This window comes from Onychostoma macrolepis, chromosome 09 (genome assembly GCF_012432095.1).
Source record: "Onychostoma macrolepis isolate SWU-2019 chromosome 09, ASM1243209v1, whole genome shotgun sequence".
Classification (NCBI taxonomy): Eukaryota; Metazoa; Chordata; class Actinopteri; order Cypriniformes; family Cyprinidae; genus Onychostoma; species Onychostoma macrolepis.
In genome coordinates this window covers 13,629,074-13,652,963 of record NC_081163.1, presented here as the reverse complement: position 1 = coordinate 13,652,963, position 23,890 = coordinate 13,629,074, and the positions used below count along the sequence as shown (strand labels likewise).

Below are 23,890 nucleotides of genomic sequence, written 5' to 3'. Positions count from 1 at the left end.
ATAGGTCCTCATGTCTGTCTACATTAATTTGTGCAAGTGTGTGTGTGTGTGTGATTAAATAATGTACATTTCTGCTTGAAAAGACTTAAAACATGGCGGAATTCTGATTGATTATGTATTTTAGTGCATTCGATTTTATAAATCAATACTAAATTAAATTATATTCATACACTACAGTTAAAAAGTTTTACTGTTTTTTATTCAGCAACTTCATATCTATCAAATAATCTTGAAAATAAATGTGTCATTGTTTCCACAAAAAGCAGCATAAACGTTTTTTAAGCATTAACAATAATAAGAACCATTATTAACTGAGTATCAATAATAATTAATAATAACTGAGCAGCAAATTGGCATATTACAATGCTTTCTGAAGGATCAGAGGAAAACTTGAGTAAAGACTGCTGAAATATCATCTTTACCATTACAGGAATCAATTACATTTTAAGATATATTAAAATAGAACACAATTATTTTAAATTGTATTTTTGATCAAATAAATGCAGCATTGATGAGCATAAGAGACTTCTTTCAAAATATGAAATTAAAAATTACCGGCCCCAAACTTTTGAACGGTATGTATATGGAAGCAAACATATGCCAATACCAACATTTCATGTTCGTTAAACAGGTTTCATCTTCGCATATAATTTGAATTACAACAGCAGATCTCTCGTATATAAAGCAGCAAATACACACTGGTATATTTGGTAAAAAATATCATAGTAAATCTTTATTTTTATTTTTTTTTATTTTTTTTATTTTTATTTTGGATGTTGTGTATAAAAAATAAATAAAAATGTTGATAACAAAAAAAAAAAAAAATATCATAGTAAATCGAGGAAAGCCCCTGGCACTGCTAAAAGGTTAATGCCATGCCCTTGAACGGCTGTCAGGTCTATTCTTCCTTGAGTAATTTCATCATGTTGGCTCTGATCTTCTTTCGTCTTCCTGTCATTCAGCCTGGGCCTCTGGAATGTTTTCTCCAGTGAGGAAACTTTAGACGTTAGTGAACAGAATGAATTGGAATAGCAAGCATGTAAGTCATAGCTTACTTGCGATAGGGTCTATGTTTATGTTTGCTTGTTGTGCCCTTGTTTGAGTGTGTCTTACTTGCTAGAGTCATTTTGATTTATAAAACAGATTGGCTGAATTTCAAAGGCTACATAGATATATCCATTGTTTCAAACATTAGCTTACTCTTTAAGCCTTTTCAGTATTTTTCAGGCACATGATGATGTTGTCTGATAATCTAATATTTCCACAGAGTACTGCAGTGATGACGTATCTTTGTAGGTCAGTCCTGAAGTTAGCAAAAAAAAAAGAAAAGAAAAGTGGATTATTCCATTGGATTTTGGATTATTGCAAAAATAAGTTCTGTGAGAATGTTTATGATTCTTACACATTTTGTTCATCATGATAATGTTCACATATGAACACAACATTTATTAATTTTTAAACAATCACCAGAAAAAATGTAAAAAAAAGCTAAATGTAAGCTATATACGAACTACACCACGGCCGCATGATCTTCTGACAATTCTTAAAATAAAAAAAAAAAGAGGTTGAGTTAGAATAGTTTGCAAAAGTGTGATTGTAAACAATGAGGCTGTCAAATCAGAGTAGTGGATAAGTTGTTCGTCCGTGACAACCTCTGTAGTCCCATTTAACCACTTGTTAACAAGTGGCCTTTTTCAAGACAAGTAAGCGCTTTAAAAAAGAGGTATTTTATACAATAAAACATGAAAATATATTCAGCTTGTGTTAATCACAGACCTTATTTCACTCCTTGTTTTTATTATTGTGATAATTATTTTTTTATGACTATTTCACTTCCTTTTATGTAAAGCACTTTGAATTTCCACTAATGTGCTATATAAATAAACTTGCCTTGCCTTGCATTTAACAATAAACCTGCTCACAAAAAAACCCCCATAGACTTCAGCACTCTATTAGCCTCTATCAGAGTGTCATCACCAATGACAGATATCTATTTCAGTCCCTCCTCTTCCCCCTTCATGACTGTTTTGACTTTGATTTCTCTCGCTTCTCATAGAATCCTAATAGCCCAGAGTCATAATGAGATACGTAATCCTTATCTAATGCAGCTTCTAACTTTTCAAAGCCAACCTCTGTTAAAAGGAATGTCATGAGTTTGATACATGTTAATTCAGAAGCAAGTTCAGCTCTGTCGAAAGCTGTCATGTACTACGCAATATAATTTTAAATCACTGTCTGTAATTCTATAATAATGTCCATATACATTATGTTAATTTTCATTTGGAGTTGTGAACCTGAGAAACACAGCTATGCAGGTTTGTTTTGGAAAAAAATGAGAGGAAAAGGATGGAGGGTGGAGAAGAGAGAGGTGTAGGAGTTTCTCACACTTGTTTACCACTCCCTCGCTTCCTGCTTTTCTTTCTGTGGTACAGCTCAGACTGTGGCTCTGTGAGAGGGAAATGAGCTGTACTCGAGTCAAGCAGAACACTAACACACATGCAAACACACACTATTAGCTGCGCTGTGTGCTTCTTTTGTCTCTCTCAGTGGGGGAAGCACATTCAGCAATGTGGACTGTGGGCAAAATGGAACAGATCAGACTGCACTGCTGTACAATAGTCTACCCTCTGGTCACAAAGAATCAGCTCATAAGAGTTATTCAATTAACAAAGGCCTCATTTAAAAAAGAATATCTTTGTGGAATTATGCGCCAGTAAAATATAAAATTGTTGTACTTGGGTTAAGGACTAAGTTGAACCAAAAATGAAAATCTGAAAAATTCACCCTCATTTCATTGTCAAAACTCTAAAGCAAACTTGAAAATCAAAAATCCTTATCTTTTGAAACAGTGGTCATTTACACGAGGTAACACATTTTATAAGTGTTGTGTCAAGTTTCAGGTTTGTAACTATTTTTAGGCAAATATTATGTGTAATCAGTTAATAAGGATGTTTATTGTCATTCAAATTCATCTCATAAAACAAAGTTGTTTTGATCTTTAATGTAATTTGAATTTATAGTAAAAAATGCTTAAACTTGTTCAGTCTGATCTAACAGTTTATAAAGCACGGTTCGTCCCGGCTTGTTATGTGAACCTTTGCAAAGAGAGTGTTATTAAAGTATGCAACCTTGTAGACATTGTTATTATTTTTAGTTGAATATTTTATTTCACATGTGGAGAACCAATCGTTTCAAAGGTTATTTTTGAAGTTTCATTTTAGAGGTCAAAAACGAGAAAAATGGAAAAAATGGTCAAGTTAAACTAAACATTTTGGTGATATGACCTCTTTAACTGTAGTCTGAGGGGAGTCTTTTAGTAATTTCCTTAATCTAAATGTATGTGTAAGTAGCTGTGTTAGACTTTAGTGCTGAAAAATTGATTGTAAATGTGTTTATTATATTATGATTACAGCAGTATTTTTCACTAGTAGTTACCTCTGGTTCTAGCAAAACTCTTTTGGAAGCTGATCCTGTGACCTCATCTGATGTGCTCCTTTTTTTTATTATTTTTTTTAAATAAATTTCACGTGTATCCGTGTTTGTGTTTCCACCAACTTTTACAACACACTTTGCTTCTTTAACCTTTTCCATCTGCCATTTCCTCACTTCTGATGATGACCCCTAAAGTTATTTTTGCACAAGGGTTGGCACAAACCCTAAACTGTGCAACAGAAAGGGAATTTTTTTCTTTTCCTTTTTTTATTCCCACTTACTAATAACCCCTCCCTTTTTTCGTCACATACAGCATGTGCATATCCCATATTTGTTTGGACCATAAGCTGTGCATCATGGTTCTTTGAATCTAACAATACCATGTTATGCAAGGTCAGCCATATTTCAGAGTTGCAGCAGTGTTGTTCCTAAACTCATTGAATTGAGCTTAGTAAATGGTTGGCTCATTAATTACTGCATGCAGCTGTATTTTATGCCTATTATTATGATAATATTATTGCTGTCATTTACATGAACTGAAAACTTCTCAATTCATATTAAATTCACTAAACTACATTACCATACAAAATACAGCTTCTATTCATACAAATAGATGCATAAATAAGCAAACAAATCCATAAATAAATATATAAATAGTTGCAGATGAATTACCATCCTTAGTGCAGAATAATCTATAATGGAATTCTATTCTGTGCTGCATTTCACATTCTACTGGCATTCACTCAGACGTCCTGCTGTTAGAAAGTTCTCATTTGTTGTTAGTCTGTCTCTCAATTCTTCATTTATATGCAGATGTATGTGAGTTTTGGGTATTTGTCATTAATATATGCTGATGAGGGAGACCTGGGTATTTCCGTACTGTCTGTCTGAATTAGCCGAGAAGCAGATTTGTCGTCTCACCAACAGGAATGGAAAAGGGGGCAAATCAAAAGCTGTAAATGTGTCTTTTTCTGTATTATCGATCCTGAGTGCTGGGTTTGGGCCTCTGAGATAATGGGGCTTTTAGGACTACAGTATGTTGAATATTTTATGTGCATGATATATCGCTGATCCCTTCCCACCTCTTGACAGGATGACAACTGGGGTGAAACCACCACAGCGGTCACTGGAACATCAGACCACAGCTTGTCTCAAGAGGATTTGGCTGGCTTCGGGAAGGAGACAGAAGGTCCAGTAGAGAAACTGAACTGTGTACGCTTCCTTCCTTTGGCCCTCACCCTCATCCTGGGCCTGCTGGTTCTGATCACCCCCCTGTCCTTCCTGGTGCTGCCCCAGCTGATGTGGCCGGAGCGCTTGCAGGCTTGTGGTACTGCCTGTGAGGGACTGTTTCTCTCGCTGGCGTTCAAGCTCCTCATTCTGCTGCTGGCTGGCTGGGCGCTGTTTGCGCGTCCGGGGCGAGCCTCCCTGCCCCGGATAGCAGTGTTCCGCGCCCTGCTTGGGTTGCTCACGCTCCTCCTGCTGCTCTCCTATTGGCTGTTCTTTGGAGTGCGCATCTTGGACTCGCAGGTATGGGCAAATGTGTGTAGTGACCATGAAGAGTCAAGAGAAGCATGTTGAGATTTGTGGAATTGTTTTCTTTTTTAATATATTTTAGAATGTAATTTATTTTGTGATGGCAAAGCTGGGTTTTCAGCAGCCATTACTCCAGTCTTCAGAGTCACACAATCCTTCAGAAATCATTCTGATGTGTTGATTTGGTTCTCAGGAAACATTTATTATTATCAGTGTTGAAAATCATGATACATTTTTCCAGGATTCTCTGATGAACAGACAGCTTTTATTTCAAATAGAAATCTTTTGCAACATAAATATCTTTAATGCCACTTTTGATCAGTTTAAAGCGTCCTTGTTGAAAAGTGTTCATTTAGTAATAACACTGAAAATAAAGATAAAACAGGATGCCCTTTTTTGAAGAACATCACTGAATTTAGTACATGTAATTTTGATTCACTTGGTTTATTGCTTTACTATCTGTGCTTGACAGGATGAGAACTACCAAGGCATAGTGCAGTTTGCAGTATCATTGGTGGATGCTCTGCTGTTCATCCATTACCTGGCAGTGGTTCTGCTGGAGATCCGACATCTGCAGCCCTGCTTTTCTCTCAGTGTCGTGCGCTCCACCGATGGAGAGACTCGCCACTACAACCTGGGACAGCTCAGGTGCCAGCTGATTACAATGACCAAACTTTGATCAAAACAACTACAATATGCTGTTTAACAGTCTGTTGCATGCTCTTTAGTTAAACGTAAAAACAAAGAGGTTAGAGGTAAGTTGCTAGTGACACTTCAAAATAAATGTTCCAACTAGTACTAAAAAGTTATGCAGAACCAACAAGTTTTACATTGGAAAATCATTTTTATGGTCTAGTTCTATAGAAAACCATTTATTTATTGATGCGTTTAAGAATCTAGAAACCAGGAAGCTGATCTGTGGAGCCTTTTAGCAAATAAAGAAGCATATGCAGTGAAAATGTTTTTTCATTAGAAGTGGGTTCTCCATTGAAACCTAAGAATCATTGAAGATCCTTTATTTTAATTTTGTTTTATACATCAAATCTGCAAACCAACTATATATATATATATATATATTAACATGGAAATATTTTTTTCAGAACATTAAAGGTTTTGTCTCTGTAATTGCGCTGATTATATGGCTGAGCTGCTTTCTTGCTTATTATATTATATGTGCTTGTCTGTATACACAAAACTGTGTGTGTGTGTGCAGTTTAATGCATTAATAATGAGTTGAGGTTGGGCCAAGGGAAAAAGGTCCATTAATCACTCCATTACTGACACTCCCTACTTTGCCCTGCATTTCTTCCCCTCTCCCTTCCTCTCGCCTGCCCATTGCTTTCCTTTGTTCTTGCTCTCATTGTTTCATTGGCTGAACATTTTTGATCCAGTGCTGCTACAGAGTCAAGTGACCGTGCACATACACACACAAAGCAGAATGAAATCTATTATTAACTGACATCCAATGACTCTGTTTAATGAAATACATGATGGGATTGTCTGTTCCTGTGTTTTAATAGATACCCAAACCCATATTACCAGTGAATATTACAAGGTTTTTTTGCAATGTTGATCAGTCTCTCTCTCTCTCTCTCTCTCTCTCTCTGTAGCATTCAGCGGGCAGCCCTGGTAATTCTTGAACACTATTACAAGGATTTCTCAGTTCACAACCCTGCCCTACTGACGGCTGCAAAGTCCAGGGCAGCTAAACATCTGGCTGGGCTGAAAGTCTATAATGTAGATGGCGAGTATAATCTGTGTAAAATCCCTGTCTGTTTTTTGACCTGTCTCTTATTGTTCTCTTGACCAAGACCAGTCATTTTAGAATGGCTATAGGAAAGGCTTCAAAATTGAGACGTCCTTAAAATGTCTAATATTTCTCCTAAACAGCAATGAGAGCCTACATCTCCTGATTCACAGATTATTGTACTGAGTAACGCAACATGTCTCCTCTTGAGTTTCAGAAAAGATCAGTGTCACGAACTGCCAGTCAAATGTCTGAGATTTCAACACGAACCTTTCTCAGCATGTTCTTCCAATATCAGATTATCTGAGAAATGCAATCCATGTTAAATGTAAATCCTTATAATCTGTTAACCTCAGTACAATTTGACATGAGGTTTTAATGCGTTTCAAAGCATGCATTGAATCACAATACATTAATTGTTGGGTTTACTCACTGCTGTTAAAGGAATACCAAAACATAAATGAAAATTTACTCACAATCGGGGCATCTAAGATATAGATTAATTAGTTTCTTCATCTGAACAGATTTGGAGAAATTTAGCATTACATGCTTACCAAGGAATCCTCTGCAGTGAATGGGTGCCGTCAGAATGTCCAACCAGCTGATAAAAACATCACAATATTAACATGACAAGTAATCCACGTGACTTTAGTCCATCAGTTAACGTCTTGTGAAATGAAAAGCTTTGTGTTTGTTAAAAAACAAAACAAGGTCACTTTTTCACTAGAGAAATCAGTATTATGGATAGAGGAATTGTATTTTTGCCAGTTGGAATAGTTTGAAGTTACAAACATGCAGCTTTTTGCTTGACTGAAGTCGTGTGGATTATTTTTGGATTACTGTTTTCATCAGCTATTTGGACTTTAATTCTGATGGCACCCATTCACTGGAAATGATCTATTGGTGAGCAAGTGATGCAATGTGAAGTAATATTGTCCTGAATTTATTATGTGTGTAGACATACCAAAACAAACAATCATGCACACTTTTAATGCAGCAACCGTGTCAATCAGTCGCCACCGACATCTAATAAAGTTTCTGTAATGTTTCTTTCTGCAGAGCTTAAAGCCAAACTGAAAAGCTATCTTTTCGATTGTAAGTTCAGACTGTGTAATGCATTCAGAAATCCTTTCACTGAGACACTGAATTGTTGAGTGCTCCACGTCTTGGTTAGTTGCTTGTGCATGCAGTCATTGTACACTGTGCACAAGGTCACAGACTCATCTAAAAAACGATTTGCATCAAGAAATCCTTCTACATGTCTTGACTGCCATGAAGAGGGCACTCATCTCTGCACTCACTAAGCTCTAAAAATCTGTCAAAAAAGTCAATAATTCTTACACACCCCACATCTCAAAAACACCCAGTATCTCTCCCTCTCTTTTTGTTTGACATTGATGATATGCTGTCAGCACAAGAAATGTACATATACCATGATACAGGGATGCATACTTGGGATCAAGATAACCCCTTAAGCACTCAAAACTTCTTTCATGCCTGTGGCTATCGAACCAGGCGAGGAATGTGTGTTTGTGTGTGTGTGTGTGTGTGTGTGTGTGTGTGTGTGTGTGTGTGTGAGTGTGAGTGTAAGTGTAAGTGTGCACGTGTATGAAAACCAGCAGTGTGTAGCTCTTTGTGCTTTGCTCGGATTGTCAGAGTATTAATAATGCATCACTAGGAAGAAAATCCTCCCCCCAAAGAAATTCCACATCTTTTTTTCCAGGTTTCAAAGCGCTCTGAAATAGTCTACACTCAACTACATGTTATTGCCTGTGTGTAAAATTATTTTCCCTATTTTTATGTGTATGTGCATTTTTTGTCTTTGTAATGTTACTCACAAATAACAAGTGAGGAAAAGATGATTTCAAGAATTGCTGGTCCATTGTCAGTATATGATTTTTGGAGGTGATTCAGTGAGCTATAGAGGAGACCACAGACCTGCCCTGCTACCAAGGAGAGTCATGCTGCCCTTGTTATGCATTATTAATTATATCTGTGACCTGAATATGGATAAATATGCATAAATGATTCTGTTCACCACATTACTATGCACACAGAGCTAATATGCATTACGTGTGATCATCATAGCCCGATTCCACATGAAGATGTGCTTGGCTGCCAGTGATCTTTTTTGCAGTAGATATACCATGCTGTTCTAAAGTTTGGGGTTTGGTAAGCTTTTTAAAATGTTTTAAAAGTCTCTAATGCTCACCAAGGCTGCATTTATTTGATCAAAAATATAGTAATATTGTGAAATATTATTACAATTTAAAATAACTGTAATTTATTCCTGTGATGGCAAAGCTGAATTTTCAGCAGCCATTACCACAGTCATCAGTGTCACGTGATCCTTCAGAAATCATTCTAATATTTTGATTTGGTGCTCAAGAAGCATTTCCTTACTATTACAAATGCTGAAAACAGCTGTTTAATACTTTTGTGGAAACCATGATAATTGTTGAGGGGATTCTTTAATGCATACAGAGTTCAAAAGAACAGCATTTATTTGCAATATTAATCTTTTGTAACATGAATGTCTTTACTGTCACCTTTGATCTATTAAATACATCCTTGCTGAATAAAAGTATTAATTTCTTTTAAAGAAAAAATATCTTACAGAACCCAAACTCATGAACGGTAGTGACTATGACCTGCCTGAGAGGAAATAAACTGACAATGAAAGTAAACATTTTTTTTTTTTAAAACAGTGAATTATATTAATTATTAATTGTCATAAATCATTATGACTGCTGTTGAATTACACATTTACATAATCTGCAAGGGTATCGGTCTTGTAATATAGAACAATGTCAAGGTGACTTTTTCTAGAGTTTTTTTTTTGTTTTGTTTTTTTGTTTAATTGTTGAATTGCATTTGTTCCGTCCCATAATGCTAATCTTTCTCTTTTCAGGTGCTGGTAGCGATGCTGCAACAGCTCAGTCTCGGGCTAAAATAGCAGCTGCCGCCCGACAAAGAGACACCAGCCACAATGAGCTGTACTACGAGGAAGCAGAGCATGATAGAAGAGTCCGAAAGCGCAGAGCACGGTAAGAGAAGCTACAGAGGGACAGGGTTATGTGTACAGAGCATGCAGTTAAATTAAAGAATAGAGTTGTGGTTTTAATGAAAACTACTGCAGCTTAATATGCAAGATTTTGTCCTTCTAGGCTGGTGGTGGCAGTAGAGGAGGCGTTCACACACGTTAGACGGCTGCAGGAGGAGGAGAAAAAGAAGCCGCCAGGAGATGAGATGGATCCACGTGAGGCTGCTCAGGCCATCTTCCCCTCCATGGCTCGAGCACTGCAGAAATACCTGCGCACCACCCGTCAGCAGCACTGCCACAGCATGGACAGCATTCAGGCCCACCTGGCATTCTGCATTACAAACAACATGACTCCAAAGGTGAGACAAACACTGCACAACATAGTGTGTGGCATCAATCTCAACTTCTCCTAACTGACACTATCAAAAATGTCCTCAAATATATATAGCCTACAATTTACATCCATTTGGATTACACAGTTTTAACAAACTAATCAACTAAATGTGATGCATATTTATCAATCATACATAAATGAAATGAGTAAAAACAGATTTATAAACTGAATTTGTTTTAAATGCATAATAACCAGGTTTATATATTTAGCATCAATAAATCCTATTGGTTTCAGTCCCGTACTCATAAGCAATCAAATATTGCTAGACATATTTTTAAGATAATTTTTAACTGAATATATTTAATTGTTTTCATAATAGATTGACACTGATCCTTAGCAGTCTGAATAAATGCATTTTGAAAATATGATTTAAATCAAATCAAATAGATGGAAATAGTTAATAAATATGCAATGATTTCTGAGTGCAGAATTTTTACCTATTTCTTACCCATTTAATTTATTTTTGACTGACAAATATGCAAATATGCAGCCCCTGTTCTAGACCATTGGTCTCAAAATCAATCCCTGGAGGGCCGCAGCTCTGCACAACTTAGCTCCAACTCAAATCAAACACACCTGATACAGCTAGAAACACAATAGGCTTGTTTGAGATGCGCCTCGCCTCGCCTGAAATGTAGGCGAGAGTAGGCGGCTGCAGTGAGGGGAGGAGTGAAATAAGTGCAGTCAAGACGGACGGTTCTGCCCTCTCGAGATCAAAGGCAGATATTGCGTTATTCTCACTCATGCTGTGCTGCTGATAAACATGATATAATTTCAGTTATGTTGCTTTTATATGAATATAAAAATGATGAACAAGACGTTCAAAGTGCTTGCTATTTAATTTCATACGAAAGGCATATTTATCATCCATTTTTATTTTAATTCAAACATGTATTTTAGATTTTTATAGAAAACATGACAACAATCACATAATCCACACAGAGATCGCAATGTCATAGTGTTTGGAAATATTCATGCATAATTTAAATACATAATAGCATGAAATCAGATTAAAAAAAAGAAAACATTTTAGAAGAGAATGCAGCATCACGGTTGTCTGAACCAATGAGCATTAATCTGTGTCGTCAGTCAGTCGTTTCCCATCATGCTTTTGATCAGCGCAGTCAGTGGAGAGCAACTGCGCGCGACTGCTCAACCCGACTCAGCCGCGGAGCCATCGCCAGTGTTGCCAACTTAGCAATTTTGTTGCTAGATTTAGCAACTTTTCAGACTACCCTAGCAACGTCTTTTTCAAAAAGCACCCAGCAACAAATTTAGCAATTTTTTAAAATTTATTTGGCTACTTTTAGCAACTTTTGAAAAGGGACTCAAATCTAAAGAGCAGTAGCCTAGTGACTGCAGAATTAACTCAAGATGAGCGATTCATTCATAAATTCTTAAGATCGCTGTAGAAACACAAACCGCAAGACTAAAGACAATGAGTGCAGGGGCGTGGCTATATAAGGTCTAAATAGCCAGGCACAGAAGCTGCAGCAGCAGCAGCAGCAAAAAATTGTTGGCTGGGTGCAGCAGCAGAAGCACGCATGTCACAATTTTTGATAAAATAATTAAAACAACAACCACAGTTAAAACTCAGTGAATGTAGCTGTTCATGAATTTTTGATCTGTAAGAGACTTAACTTCATCTATCAACATGTCTCAATCAAAACTGTACAGCCAGAAATACAGAAAAGAGTGGGAGTCTGTACCTGTATTTAAAGGGTGGCTGAAGCCAGTAGTTGGGGATAACTGCAAATCAGATATGCTTGCAAAAATGTATGACATCAAAAAACATTGTACTACAGCAAAGCATATAAATAAATCAAAACCATACAACCCAGCAAAGCAGTATACATTACCACAGCTAGTTAAGAAAATGGATAACTGCAAAAGTGCAGAAGCTACTATGGCAATGGTACGGTGGCCGAGAGAGCTCAACGCGCTGCAAATAGAAAAAACACCTGCAAATTAAGAAAACAATTTCATCAATTTGACAATATGCGCGCTGCAAATGCTCACAACACAACCAAATAAAGAAACGCACCGCAAATAGAAAAAAACGCCTTCAAATTAAGAAAACAACTTCATCAATTTGACAACACGCGCGCTTGCAAATTCTCACAACACAACCAAATAAAGAAACGCACTGCAAATACTGTAATGTGTAATGTTGCTGTTGGCGCATGAACAGTATCTGCAAAGTTGAGGCGCTGAAAGTTCAACGTAAGTGGAGATATCGTCTTTTAAAAATCAGGAAGTTTAATGCCTACAAAAACGACTCCTATGGGACTACAACGAGATACTTCCTGGGTTGCATACGTAAAAAACCCATCAAACCCCTCCCTCCGGAACATGCAAAAAAGGGGGCAAGGCCATGTTCTGCGGCTTTGTTGAAGAGGAAGAGTTATAGTGGAGAGTTGTAGCCATGCCGTCGAAATGGTGTTATTTTCACCCAGCTGTCAGGTCTTCTGTGTTCGGGCTTCCTACGGATGCTGTAGTTCGTCAACAATGGTTAAAATTTATGTTTGATTATGTTCCTGACAATTACAATCGTAATTCAGCTCTCTGTGCTGCGCATTTTACGGAAGACAGCTTCCAGAATCTACACGAGTTCAATGCCGGATTCACACAGAAACTGTTACTAAAACATGGAGCAGTTCCAACTTTAAAACCAGAGGCAGCAGTTGTTGGGCCACAACCTGTAAGTAAGATTTCATAATTTTAAATGTATTTGCATGTATAATTTCAGACGTAATGTTTTAGTTTTATCAAGGACGTAAACAAATGCCAACGCTGGCTTTAGTAGCCAGTTAGTTAAATGCTATTTCGTGTGTCTTTGACAAATGCGTACAAACATTTTGGACCCGAATTTGTAATTATGTACTAATTTTGTAAATGTATTTTCCATGTATACTTTATGACGTAATTTTTCGATTTGATCAAGAACGTAAACACAAGCCAACGCTGTTTGGTTATAGTAGCCAGTTAGTTCGATGCTATTTTGTGTGTATAAGACAAACGTATACAAACTTCAAAAATTTATATGTAATCACAACAGCAAACTTCCATTCAGAAACGTTTGTAAGAGCCGTGCTTGCGGAAGTTCTGCTTGACTCTCTTCATTACTGCTTTCTGGGTCTGATTCTGGCTCAAACTGATACTGCAATATTGACACCATTATTTACATTTGACCGGAGCACATGCGACTGTCGCCCCGTGAAGGTAATGGGCGTGAAGTTTCCGGACAATGTGCAGTACGCAGTTTAGCCAATCACAACACACCGGCCCAACTAACCAATCTGAGCCCATCGCCTGTTTCTGAGGGAGTGGTTTCATAGAATCAGGAAGTCAACCAGTCGTTCAAATGACAGAGGAGAAAGCGGCTTACAATAAAGGTGAAATATATGAAAAATAAGGCGTTTTTTAACAAACGAAACACGAAGACATGTTATATTGCACCCCATAAACACAATCAAGCAAAGAAAAAAAACAGTAAACCACCCCTTTAAGAAATAGACTGTCACTGCACACTCTTAACTCCATAGTCCTTGTGCGGTATGGACTGAAGCTGGATGGTGATACTTGTTACCAGCATAAACTACCCAATGACATTCTACAACAGTTTGGCACCACCGCAGCATACAGTTTCAAAGCCATTCCATCCTCTTCTGCTGATACCAGCTCATTGACAGAGCAGCTGGACAGTGAAGATGAGGATGATTTGCTTGCTAACCTATGAATAATCAAAGAATGGAGTTTCTGGAACTAGTGGAATCAATGGCAGTGTACACTGAATTGTGAATGAAAAAAGTGCAAGAGGAAACACTGAACAGCTAACCAGACAAGAAGAACCACCATCCTAAGAGATGCCTAGCAACAGACACATCATATCACATTCAAGTTAAAATGCTAGCTACAATTGTTTGATATAATTGTTCATTTACTGATACCTTGTTATTAACATTTATAATTGTTGTTCATTTAGGTAGCATATTAACTACCAATACAGTGCTTTAATTGTTGTTAATTGTTAATTTCACAAGTTAAAAAGAAAATAGACTACATAAACTGTGATTGTTCAAAAGAGTGTAACTGTTCAATATCAGTGTTATATTTAAAAATAAAAATATCTGATCAAAAAGGTCTTGTGTTTGTATTACTTTTGCAAATAGCCTACTACACGTATATAGTTTTTTTCAAACAAATCTAAATTAACATTTTAAATAATGTTTTTGCTGAGGTGGCCAGTCAATTTGAGAAAACTCATTGTGTTTTCTGTATATTACATGAAGATGCAGTTTTGTGTTGCGATTACGTAATGACGCCATGATGTCACAGCGTCATTTAGCAACTTTTAGCAAAAAATCGTTCCGCCTTTAGCAACTTCCTCTGAAAATTAGCTGGCAACAGTGGCCGTCGCGAGAGTGTTTTGGCACACGTCAGCATGACATCAGAGCAAGGCGGACGTAACTCGGACACTTTTCTAACCGGTGATCGGTTCTGCGCAGATTTTGCTCATCTCAAACAAGCCTAAGGTCTCCAGGGGCCTGTACCATGATGGTAGATGAACAAATTTAGAGTTACAGGATTAGTTTCAAGTTGACAAAACCAAACCTCTCCGATCCGGCTTTGTTGGTACCATGATGCTGATCATCAACTTTCTTTGTTAACTCAGGCTTTGATCCTGAGTTTGTGGAACATGTGCACATGAATGTGTGACATCAGTGGCTAACAGCCAATCACAAGCCTTGGTTAAAAGTTAAAGATTTTGCTAAAGGTTAAAAGATTGAAAAATATGATTCATTTAAATGCATTTACAATGAAAAAGTACTTGTTCGTGAAAGAGGACAAATAAAATAAATTATCTTGCTTTATCAGTGCAGTCACAAGTGAAACTTAAGTTAGTTTATATTGTTGGAAATATACAGCGATAGAGACTCGAACATGTAAGGTCACAGTCATTTTTAAAGCATTATCTATTGATTCTACAACTTATTTATATTATATACAATCTGTATCTATTAACATTCATTTAAAATAAATTATTTATAATAACTGTTAAACTAAAATAGCTTGTGTGTAATGGATTAATAATAATATAAATCATATAATTAAATAAATAATATAAAATAATGTAATTATCATTAAGGCCAGACCAACTTTTTTTTTTTGTACTAGTGACCTTTCATTTGGAGCAAGATAAACTGGGAGAGTGACTTTTTTTGTGTCAGACATGTGTCAGTTAGCTCACATCTGATTGGTCCAATTTCAGTTTGAGATCTCTAACTCAGAACATAACCTGCCCCGGAGCAGGTTAGCTGTGGAGTATAAGTTACTATGGCAATGAAGGCAGCTAAAAGCCAAGCTACTTTCATGGTACCTAAAACCCAGAGTTGGCGCAAGCTAAACTGAAACTTACCTGGCTAGCCAGCTAATCCAGCTTCATGGTACAGGCCCCAGGATTACTAGAAACTTCCAAGCAGGGGCCTGTACCATGAAGCCGGATTAGCTGGCTAGCCTGGTAAATTTCTGTTTAGTTTGCACCAATCCTGGATTTTAAGTGCCATGAAAGTGGCTTGGCTTTTAGCTGCGTTCATTGCCATAGTTACTTACACTCCACAGCTAACCTGCTCCGGGGCAGGTTATGTTCTGAGTTAGAGATCTCAAACTGAAATTGGACCAGTCAGATGTGAGCAAAGTGACACATGTCTGACACAAAAAAGTCAATCCCCCAGTTTATTTCTGTATATTTCCAACTATATAACCTAACTTAACAAGTTTCACTTGTGACTGCACTGATAAAGCAAGATATTCTCTTTTATTTGTCTTCTTTCATGAACAAGTACTTTTTTCATTGAAAATGCATTTAAATTGATCATATTCTTCAATCTCTTAACCTTTAGCAAAACCTTTAACCTTTAACCATGGCTCGTGATTGGCTGTTCGCCCGTGATGTCACGCATTCATGTGCACGTGCTGGTTGGAGTTAAACTCTGCAGAGCTGGGGCCCTCCAGGAATTGAGTTTGAGACCTCTGTTCTAGACAGTATTTATTATGCATCTTCTAATTTCTATAGCGTTGTGTACAATTGAGTGTCAAAACAGCTTTAATAAACAGGAAAATAACAGAATCAATCATAGAGATTCTACTGTAAAAATTGCTCAAATAGCTCAAGTCAATTCAGTGTTGATTCAGTTCAGATCAATAACAGTGTAAAGTTCAATTTGGAAATGTGTCAAATTAAGCTATGAGCAGAAATGCCATTTGTTATTCAGCTTGAGTCAATGTTGATTTAATTCAGTTCAGTTAGTGTCAATGTTGCCAGATGAAACTCTAAAGAAGACAATAGTGCTATCATCCTGCTTAATTCCGACCCCAACTTAGCAAGCCAAAAGGCAGCAGTGGCAAGGAACCCGATCTCTATCGGGTGACAGAAATAGAGGAAATTAGTCGGGGGACTGGAACGAACATGCTGTGATATTATGATGTGATTTTGAATACGGCTTCCTCACTTATTACTGGTATATTTCATTTTACATTGTATTAAAACGTTCCAAGTCCCAAATATTACACACAACTTCTAATCCAATAAACTCACCGTAGGATACTATAAGACATCAGTGAACAGATATGGATACTGTTGTTCCCTGCTAGGCATTTCTGGAGAGTTATCTGATGGCTGGGCCCACACTGCAGTATACGAGGGAGTGCTGGCAAACCCGGCAGTGGACGCTGGTCAGCGAAGCGTCGGTCACCAGTCCCCTCCGTCACGGCTCTGAATTCCAGCTCAAATCATCTGACTTCAGCTTAGTGGTCACCAGCAAAGCTATCCCTCACCTCAAACTCAGTGAGGAGTACGTCCACCCCAAGTCCCACAAGTTTGTACTACAACTACAGTCTGAGACCTCCGTCTGATGGATTCGGTTGCTTTTGTCTGTTTGGTTTTTCTACACATGTAAATTTTGGACTAGTGCTATTTTGTTTGAAATTCTTTTTCACTTTTTCACAGTTTATAAATGGCATTTTACATAATGGATGTATTTTGATACAATATTTGTTATTACCAAGAACAGAAGAGGGAAAAAAAATACAAACAAAAAATATATACATGTACTGTATGTATCTGATTACCTTGTGCTGACTGGTGTGATTGTGCGTTTGTGCTGCTTGTCTGTATGTTTCTTTCTGCATAGAGCAAATGCTAATTATTGGCTGTGATAAGCATCAGACTGAGGCATCATGAGTAAAGGTTTTACAAGTAGATCTTGTTTAGGATATCTATGTTTGTGAGACCCCTCTGATGCCCCCCATCGGCATCAGAGATGGAATTCTGTAAGATTTAGTAAGGTCAGAAACATTGGTTAGAGAGTCAGATTTATCAGTGCCATAACAGTGGTATAATAGCCAAACATAAATGATCATTTTTAGCCTGTTGGATTTTTTTGAGTTCTACCATTTTTATATGTTTGGAAAAAATGGGTAATATATTGTGAGAAAAAACAGCTGTTCCTTTGTGATTAATAAATTGTGATTTGTAGTTTGCCTCTTTTTTTTGCGTGTGGTAATTAAATTGTGAATAAGGTATTTTTACATTTAATTATTTTTAAGTGTGTGTGCATCATCATTAAAACAACGACTTGTGTTTGTAAAACACAAGCCCATTAGTGCTGCTTAACACATTTATAAACCTTGCTATTCACTGCGTTTTTTGCTTATGAAGCAAAAATAGGGGAAAAAACTGTAATGCCTTTTTCTTTTTTTTTACTGCTCTAGTGAATTTTTCCACTAAGGATAATATATGATTTTTTTGTATTTAATGATGAAGAACAATTATGTTTTATATTATTTCTACATTTTCTAGCTATGTTACGGCATATATTTACCCATTGCGTATTGTAAGTTCTGTCCTATCATACAAGCCCATTCCATTCAGTTTGTCAGGAATTATCAACAATTTATGCCATAACCCGTTGCAAGCCACAAACCTGCTTCAAAACTTATTTATTGGTGTTACGTTTATAAAGGTGAAATATTGCAGATTTATTTTACAGAACAAGCTGTTTGTATCAATAGAGAGCACCCTGTAGATCCTCTGAGCATAGCTTCAAATGAACAATAGTCACAAGAAGTTTTTCATCTATTAAACTGAAAGTTCAATGAAGAGTCAATGCTTTGCTTCATTGTGTCAATGTAATGCAAAGCCTTTGGAGGACATAGCTAGAGAAAAAAATCTAATTTCTTTGGGCAAAAACATTTGAAATGAACCAGATTTCACATTTCAGATGTAACTTTCTGTGTTTTGCTTTTTAGTGTAATAAATAGTGGAACTGTTTTCTGGTAAGACTGGTCAAAGATCCAAAGGGCGTTTTGTGCCATTTTTTGATTGTATGACATTTCATGTTGGACAAAAGTATTGGGCATTTCTTGCATCATATGTTCAGCAAGAACATGTTATGATTTGTGGTGAATTCTTAGGCACTTTCAAACTGGAATTTCTTATGTTCTTCAGTTACCCATATGTCTGTATGCATACATATATATATATATATATATATATATATATATATATGGAATATTTCATGTGCGGTATGTGTAAAAAAAAAAAAGTGCAGTATGTATATATTTATTTAGGCTATTAGTGTATTTAGTTTACATTCATTTTGTGTATACCTCTGCATGTGCATTTATGTTTTATTACTGTAATCACCATAATTTCCACTGTGGATATAAAAATATAAAGTTTTGGACAGTTGAATCAGATTGAAATGGATTGTTTAGATTTGGCTGAAAAGATGCACAGGGCATGGTGATTTCTGACTAATAATTGAGCAGCTCAATCATTCTCACCAAACGACATGCTGATTGTCATTTTTATGTTCAATGATTGTTTGATGGTTTACTTTCTGTACCAAATATACAGGTGTAATGTAATTTAAACTGGACACATAAGTAGCTCACTAAAATGATTTACTTAAAACGAGGGAACGAATTAGTAATTTGTGTGCACAATTTTCTTCTTTTTCCCTTGCATGTCATGTGTGGGACTCCGTAAATGTCTAATAGTTGGGAACTAATCATTTTAAAATATTTCTAATAGTTCATTTAACTATATAATTCACTGACAGTAATATCCAGTGATGCAAATCACTCAACATTTTTCCTTAGTGTCAGCTATTTAACATTTATATTTTAAAACAACTGTCAAAAATTAAAATTTTCGCTACTTCAGTCTTTTTACCTCACTTTCTTTCAGTGTTAAACCTGATGCTTTGCACTGGAATTTGTGCTATGCTTTGATTTGATTGGTCATTTTAATCTTTTTAATATTGACAAATGTTGCTAGACTGCTGAGGCAGACCAGCCTCCCAAAATGCAACTTTTAAACCGTTTTGCCATCCTAACAACAAACAGCACAGCATAATGAAGTACAACAGAGCAGTGTTTTTATTTGTCCTCCGGGACTTCCTTCTCAATGTTTAGAACATTTCAGTAAAGCCTTGTTAGTATATAAAGAGAAGTGTCTTATGTGCTTAGAAGTTAATGTCTTTTGCTGATGTTTTTACTTTGCTAAATAATAATGTTAGACTAGGCCCTATACTTTGGATAGGCTGATAACCATACTAGTTGATGGTTACAGCCTGTTCAGCTGATCGGGCAATTCATTTGATCAGCTGTTGTGATTTTGTCAAAATAAATATAATATCTAATGCCCTTTGAGCAAAACATACCTGTTTTCCTTAAAGGGGTCATGACATTGACACAGAAGAGGTCTTTGAAGAAAATGTCCTCATCATCAATAAAAAAGCATTTATGTAATAACCCTCAGAAAATGGCTCATTTTAGATAAGAAGGACAAGGTGACATCACCCGGGTACAGTTATTTACATAAACACTGCTTCCAGAGCAATACATCGACAAAGGCCCCGCCCACTGGCGTTCAGTCACTAACGGCGTCGCTTGGCATCAAAATCAAACAGAAATTACAACCACTGTCACTATCTTGTCTACACTGGATACAGTGTGATGTGCGTTCGCTTTCTGACACACGGTCCATGTACTTGAGTCTGTCATCAGAACAAATAAAGTGAAAGAATGTTCGCTTGATGCGTTTGGTTTAAACAACTCGTTCGAGTCTTTGTACAGATATCAGAAGGATCCCAGCATAAGGAACAAGTGAATAGTTTATTTTTAATGGCATCCCGGATCATCTCAGAAGATTGTTCGGATTTCGGAGCATGTTGTTTTGTAAACGAGGCACATGTGTCATGGAGAGTTCACAAATAATTATTTATTGAAAGATGAAGCTGTACTAGATCTAACTGCAGCTGCATCAACCGTAAGGAAATGATTTCATAATGCTTTGTCTGGAAATGAAATGTTTTATTTTGATTACGTTGTGAAAACAATAGCAAGGGGGCGTTGATAGTGTTTCCTAAGCAATGACGTTAGCCAGTTATAACAGTGGCCGATTACTGAGAAGGCTTAAAGGGTTAGTTCACCCACAAATGAAAATTAGCCTGTGATTTACTCACCCTCGAGGCATCCTAGGTGTATATGGCTTTATTCTTTCAGACGAATCCAATCAGAGTTAGGGGTGTGCGATATATATCGTCTGCGATAATATCGTAATTGTTGTTTTAACGATAGGCTATGTAATTTGACATTAACGAGTATTTTGCAAAAACCAAACAAAACACCTACGGAGTGCATGCTTACATTACCTGATGAAATGCCCATTCAGAGTGTGTTCTTTCACTGCATGATGAATGATCACAAAATTCAAGGTATGTATATATGTATATATATATATATATATATATATATATATATATATAGGTGCATCTCAATAAATTAGAATGTCGTGGAAAAGTTCATTTATTTCAGTAATTCAACTCAAATTGTGAAACTCGTGTATTAAATAAATTCAGTGCACACAGACTGAAGTAGTCTTTGGTTCTTTTAATTGTGATGATTTTGGCTCACATTTAACAAAAACCCACCAATTCACTATCTCAACAAATTAGAATACTTCATAAGACCAATAAAAAAAACATTTTTAGTGAATTGGTGGCCTTCTGGAAAGTATGTTAATTTACTGTTTATGTACTCAATACTTGGTAGGGGCTCCTTTTGCTTTAATTACTGCCTCAATTCGGCGTGGCATGGAGGTGATCAGTTTGTGGTACTGCTGAGGTGGTATGGAAGCCCAGGTTTCTTTGACGGTGGCCTTCAGCTCATCTGCATTTTTTGGTCTCTCGTTTCTCATTTTGTGAAGTTCACCCAAATTCTTCAATCGATTTTGCTTGACAATCCTCATAAGGCTGCGGTTCTCTCGGTTGGTTGTGCATCATTTTCTTCCACACTTTTTCCTTCCACTCAACTTTCTGTTAACATGCTTGGATACAGCACTCTGTGAACAGCCAGCTTCTTTGGCAATGAATGTTTGTGGCTTACCCTCCTTGTGAAGGGTGTCAATGATTGTCTTCTGGACAACTGTCAGCTCAGCAGTCTTCCCCATGATTGTGTAGCCTAGGGAACCAAACTGAGAGACTCAGGAAAACTCTGCAGGTGTTTTGAGTTGATTAACTGATTGACATGTCACCATATTGTAATTTGTTGAGATAGTGAATTGGTGGGTTTTTGTTAAATGTGAACCAAAATCATCACAATTAAAAGAACCAAAGACTTAAACTACTTCAGCCTGTGTGCAATGAATTTATTTAATACACGAGTTTCACAATTTGAGTTGAATTACTGAAATAAATGAACTTTTCCACGACATTCTAATTTATTGAGATGCACCTGTATATATATATATATAGACCTACGTTTTAGACACACACATTATAATAAATATAATAAAAAATAATGGCTTTATTAAAGGTAAAATTGGCCATAAAAGGTAAAAATCGATTTAAACTTATATGAAAAGATAATTTTTTTTATCACTGATGTGAACTGACCACACAGAATATGAAGGATATCAAAAACTGCAGCTGTCCACGGTAGTCAGATATCAGCACAATATCACACTCAGCAAAATATCGTCTGATTATCGTTATCGAAAAAATCCCAAAAAAGATATCTTTTTTTTTTCAATATCGCACACCCCTAATTGGAGTTATATTAAAAATTGTCCTGGCTATTCCAAGCTCTATCATTGCAGTGGGTGGGTGTTTCTGTTCAACAGTCCAAAACAAAATCTAATAAAGTGCACGCATCCATAATAAAACGTGCCTCACACGGCTCCGGGGGGCAAATAAAGACCTCCTGTAGCAAATCCATGCATTTTTTGTAAGAAAAATATTCATATTTCAAATGTAATAAACACTTCTCTCTCACTTCATCTAACTGTGATACATGGAAGTCATTCCGGCGGATGATGTAGGACGTTGCCGTTGCATGATTAGTGATGAATGTGGAGAGAGAACAAAACAAAATGCCAGTCATGAATTAGAAGTACAAACCGAGGATTTGTAAGAAAAATGTCAGAGGATTTCGATATAAGCCAAGAGGAGACTGGTTTTCCTTTGCTAAAGTAAGGAAACTTTACTTCCTTTGCTCCTGTAAACAAACTTGTGAGACTAGCATATCTCAGAGGCGTGCGACGCATACGTCCTACGTCATCCGCCCGGAATGACTTCCGTGAACGACAGATAGCAGAAGTGAGAGAAAAGTGTTTATTACGTTTTAAATATGGATATTTTTCTTACAAAAACACATGGATTCTCTACAGGAGGCCTTTATTCACGCCTTGGAGCTGTGTGAGGCATGTTTTATTATGGATGCGTGCGCTTTATTTGACGTCTTTTGGACTGTTGAACAGAAACACCCACCCTCTGCAATGATAGCGTTTGGAATAGCCAGGACAATTTTTAATATAACTCCGATTGGATTCATCTGAAAGACGTCAAGTCAAGTCAAGTCACTTTTATTTATATAGCGCTTTTAACAATACAGATTGTGTCAAAGCACTTAACAGCATCAAATTGGAGGATAGAGTGTCAGTAATGTATAATGATAAGATTAAACACTCAATTTTCAGTTAAAGGCATTTCATTATTGAATTCAGAGATGTCATTGTCTAGCTCAGTTTAGTTTAAATAGTATCTGTGCAATCAAATCGATGATAATCGCTAGAAATCAATTAAGTGTCCCCAACTGAGCAAGCCAGAGGCAAGGAACCAAAACTCCCTCTGTGAGAGAACAGAGAAAAAAAACCTTGGGAGAAACCAGGCTCAGTCGGGGGGCCTGTTCTCCTCTGGCCAGACGAAACCTGCTGTTCAATTCCAACCGCAGCCATGTCAGATTGTGTAAAGGGCTTAATAATTTATTATTTAAAAAAAAAAGAAGAAGAAAATCATATACTCCTAGGATGCCTCGAGGGTGAGTAAATCACAGGCTAATTTTCATTTTTGGGTGAACTAACCCTTTAAAGGGCCCGCCCCTTAAATACAGCCTGTTTCTGAGAGAAGTTCCAAATTTTCTGAATGCTTCTTCACGCAAATTTTGGAAAAATAATATTTATGACACTCAGACAGGTATGTCTATGCATATTGTTTTGATAGAGAGAAACAAAATGCGTTTCTAGTTTCAACATTACTTATTCTTCACATATTCTAGTTTACATAAAATAAGTACTGGCTGTTATCTCCTGTATCTCCTGTTTACTCCTGGAGCCATATTGAAATTCCATTCCACAGAAAAAACTTGAAAAGTGCTCTTTCCCCATTTTTGAATA

General features: G+C 36.7%; 1 protein-coding gene across 8 annotated transcripts in view; it reads left to right on the top strand.

The window, feature by feature from the left end:
• The window catches only part of vangl1 (VANGL planar cell polarity protein 1), a 34,849-nt gene extending 16,205 nt beyond the window's left edge, over positions 1–18,644 (top strand). For 7 of the 8 annotated variants that reach the window (XM_058787827.1, XM_058787829.1, XM_058787824.1 and 4 more), the window contains 6 exons: positions 4,525–4,959; positions 5,438–5,613; positions 6,576–6,709; positions 9,624–9,759; positions 9,880–10,114; positions 16,804–18,643. In XM_058787827.1, the coding sequence (XP_058643810.1) occupies positions 4,525–4,959; positions 5,438–5,613; positions 6,576–6,709; positions 9,624–9,759; positions 9,880–10,114; positions 16,804–17,064 (1,377 nt within the window). In that variant the 3' untranslated portion in view covers positions 17,065–18,643. Of the gene's footprint in view, positions 1–4,524; positions 4,960–5,437; positions 5,614–6,575; positions 6,710–9,623; positions 9,760–9,879; positions 10,115–16,803 lie in introns of all 8 variants that reach the window. The other variant, XM_058787831.1, reaches the window with a different exon arrangement.
• Positions 18,645–23,890: the final 5,246 nt, after the last annotated feature.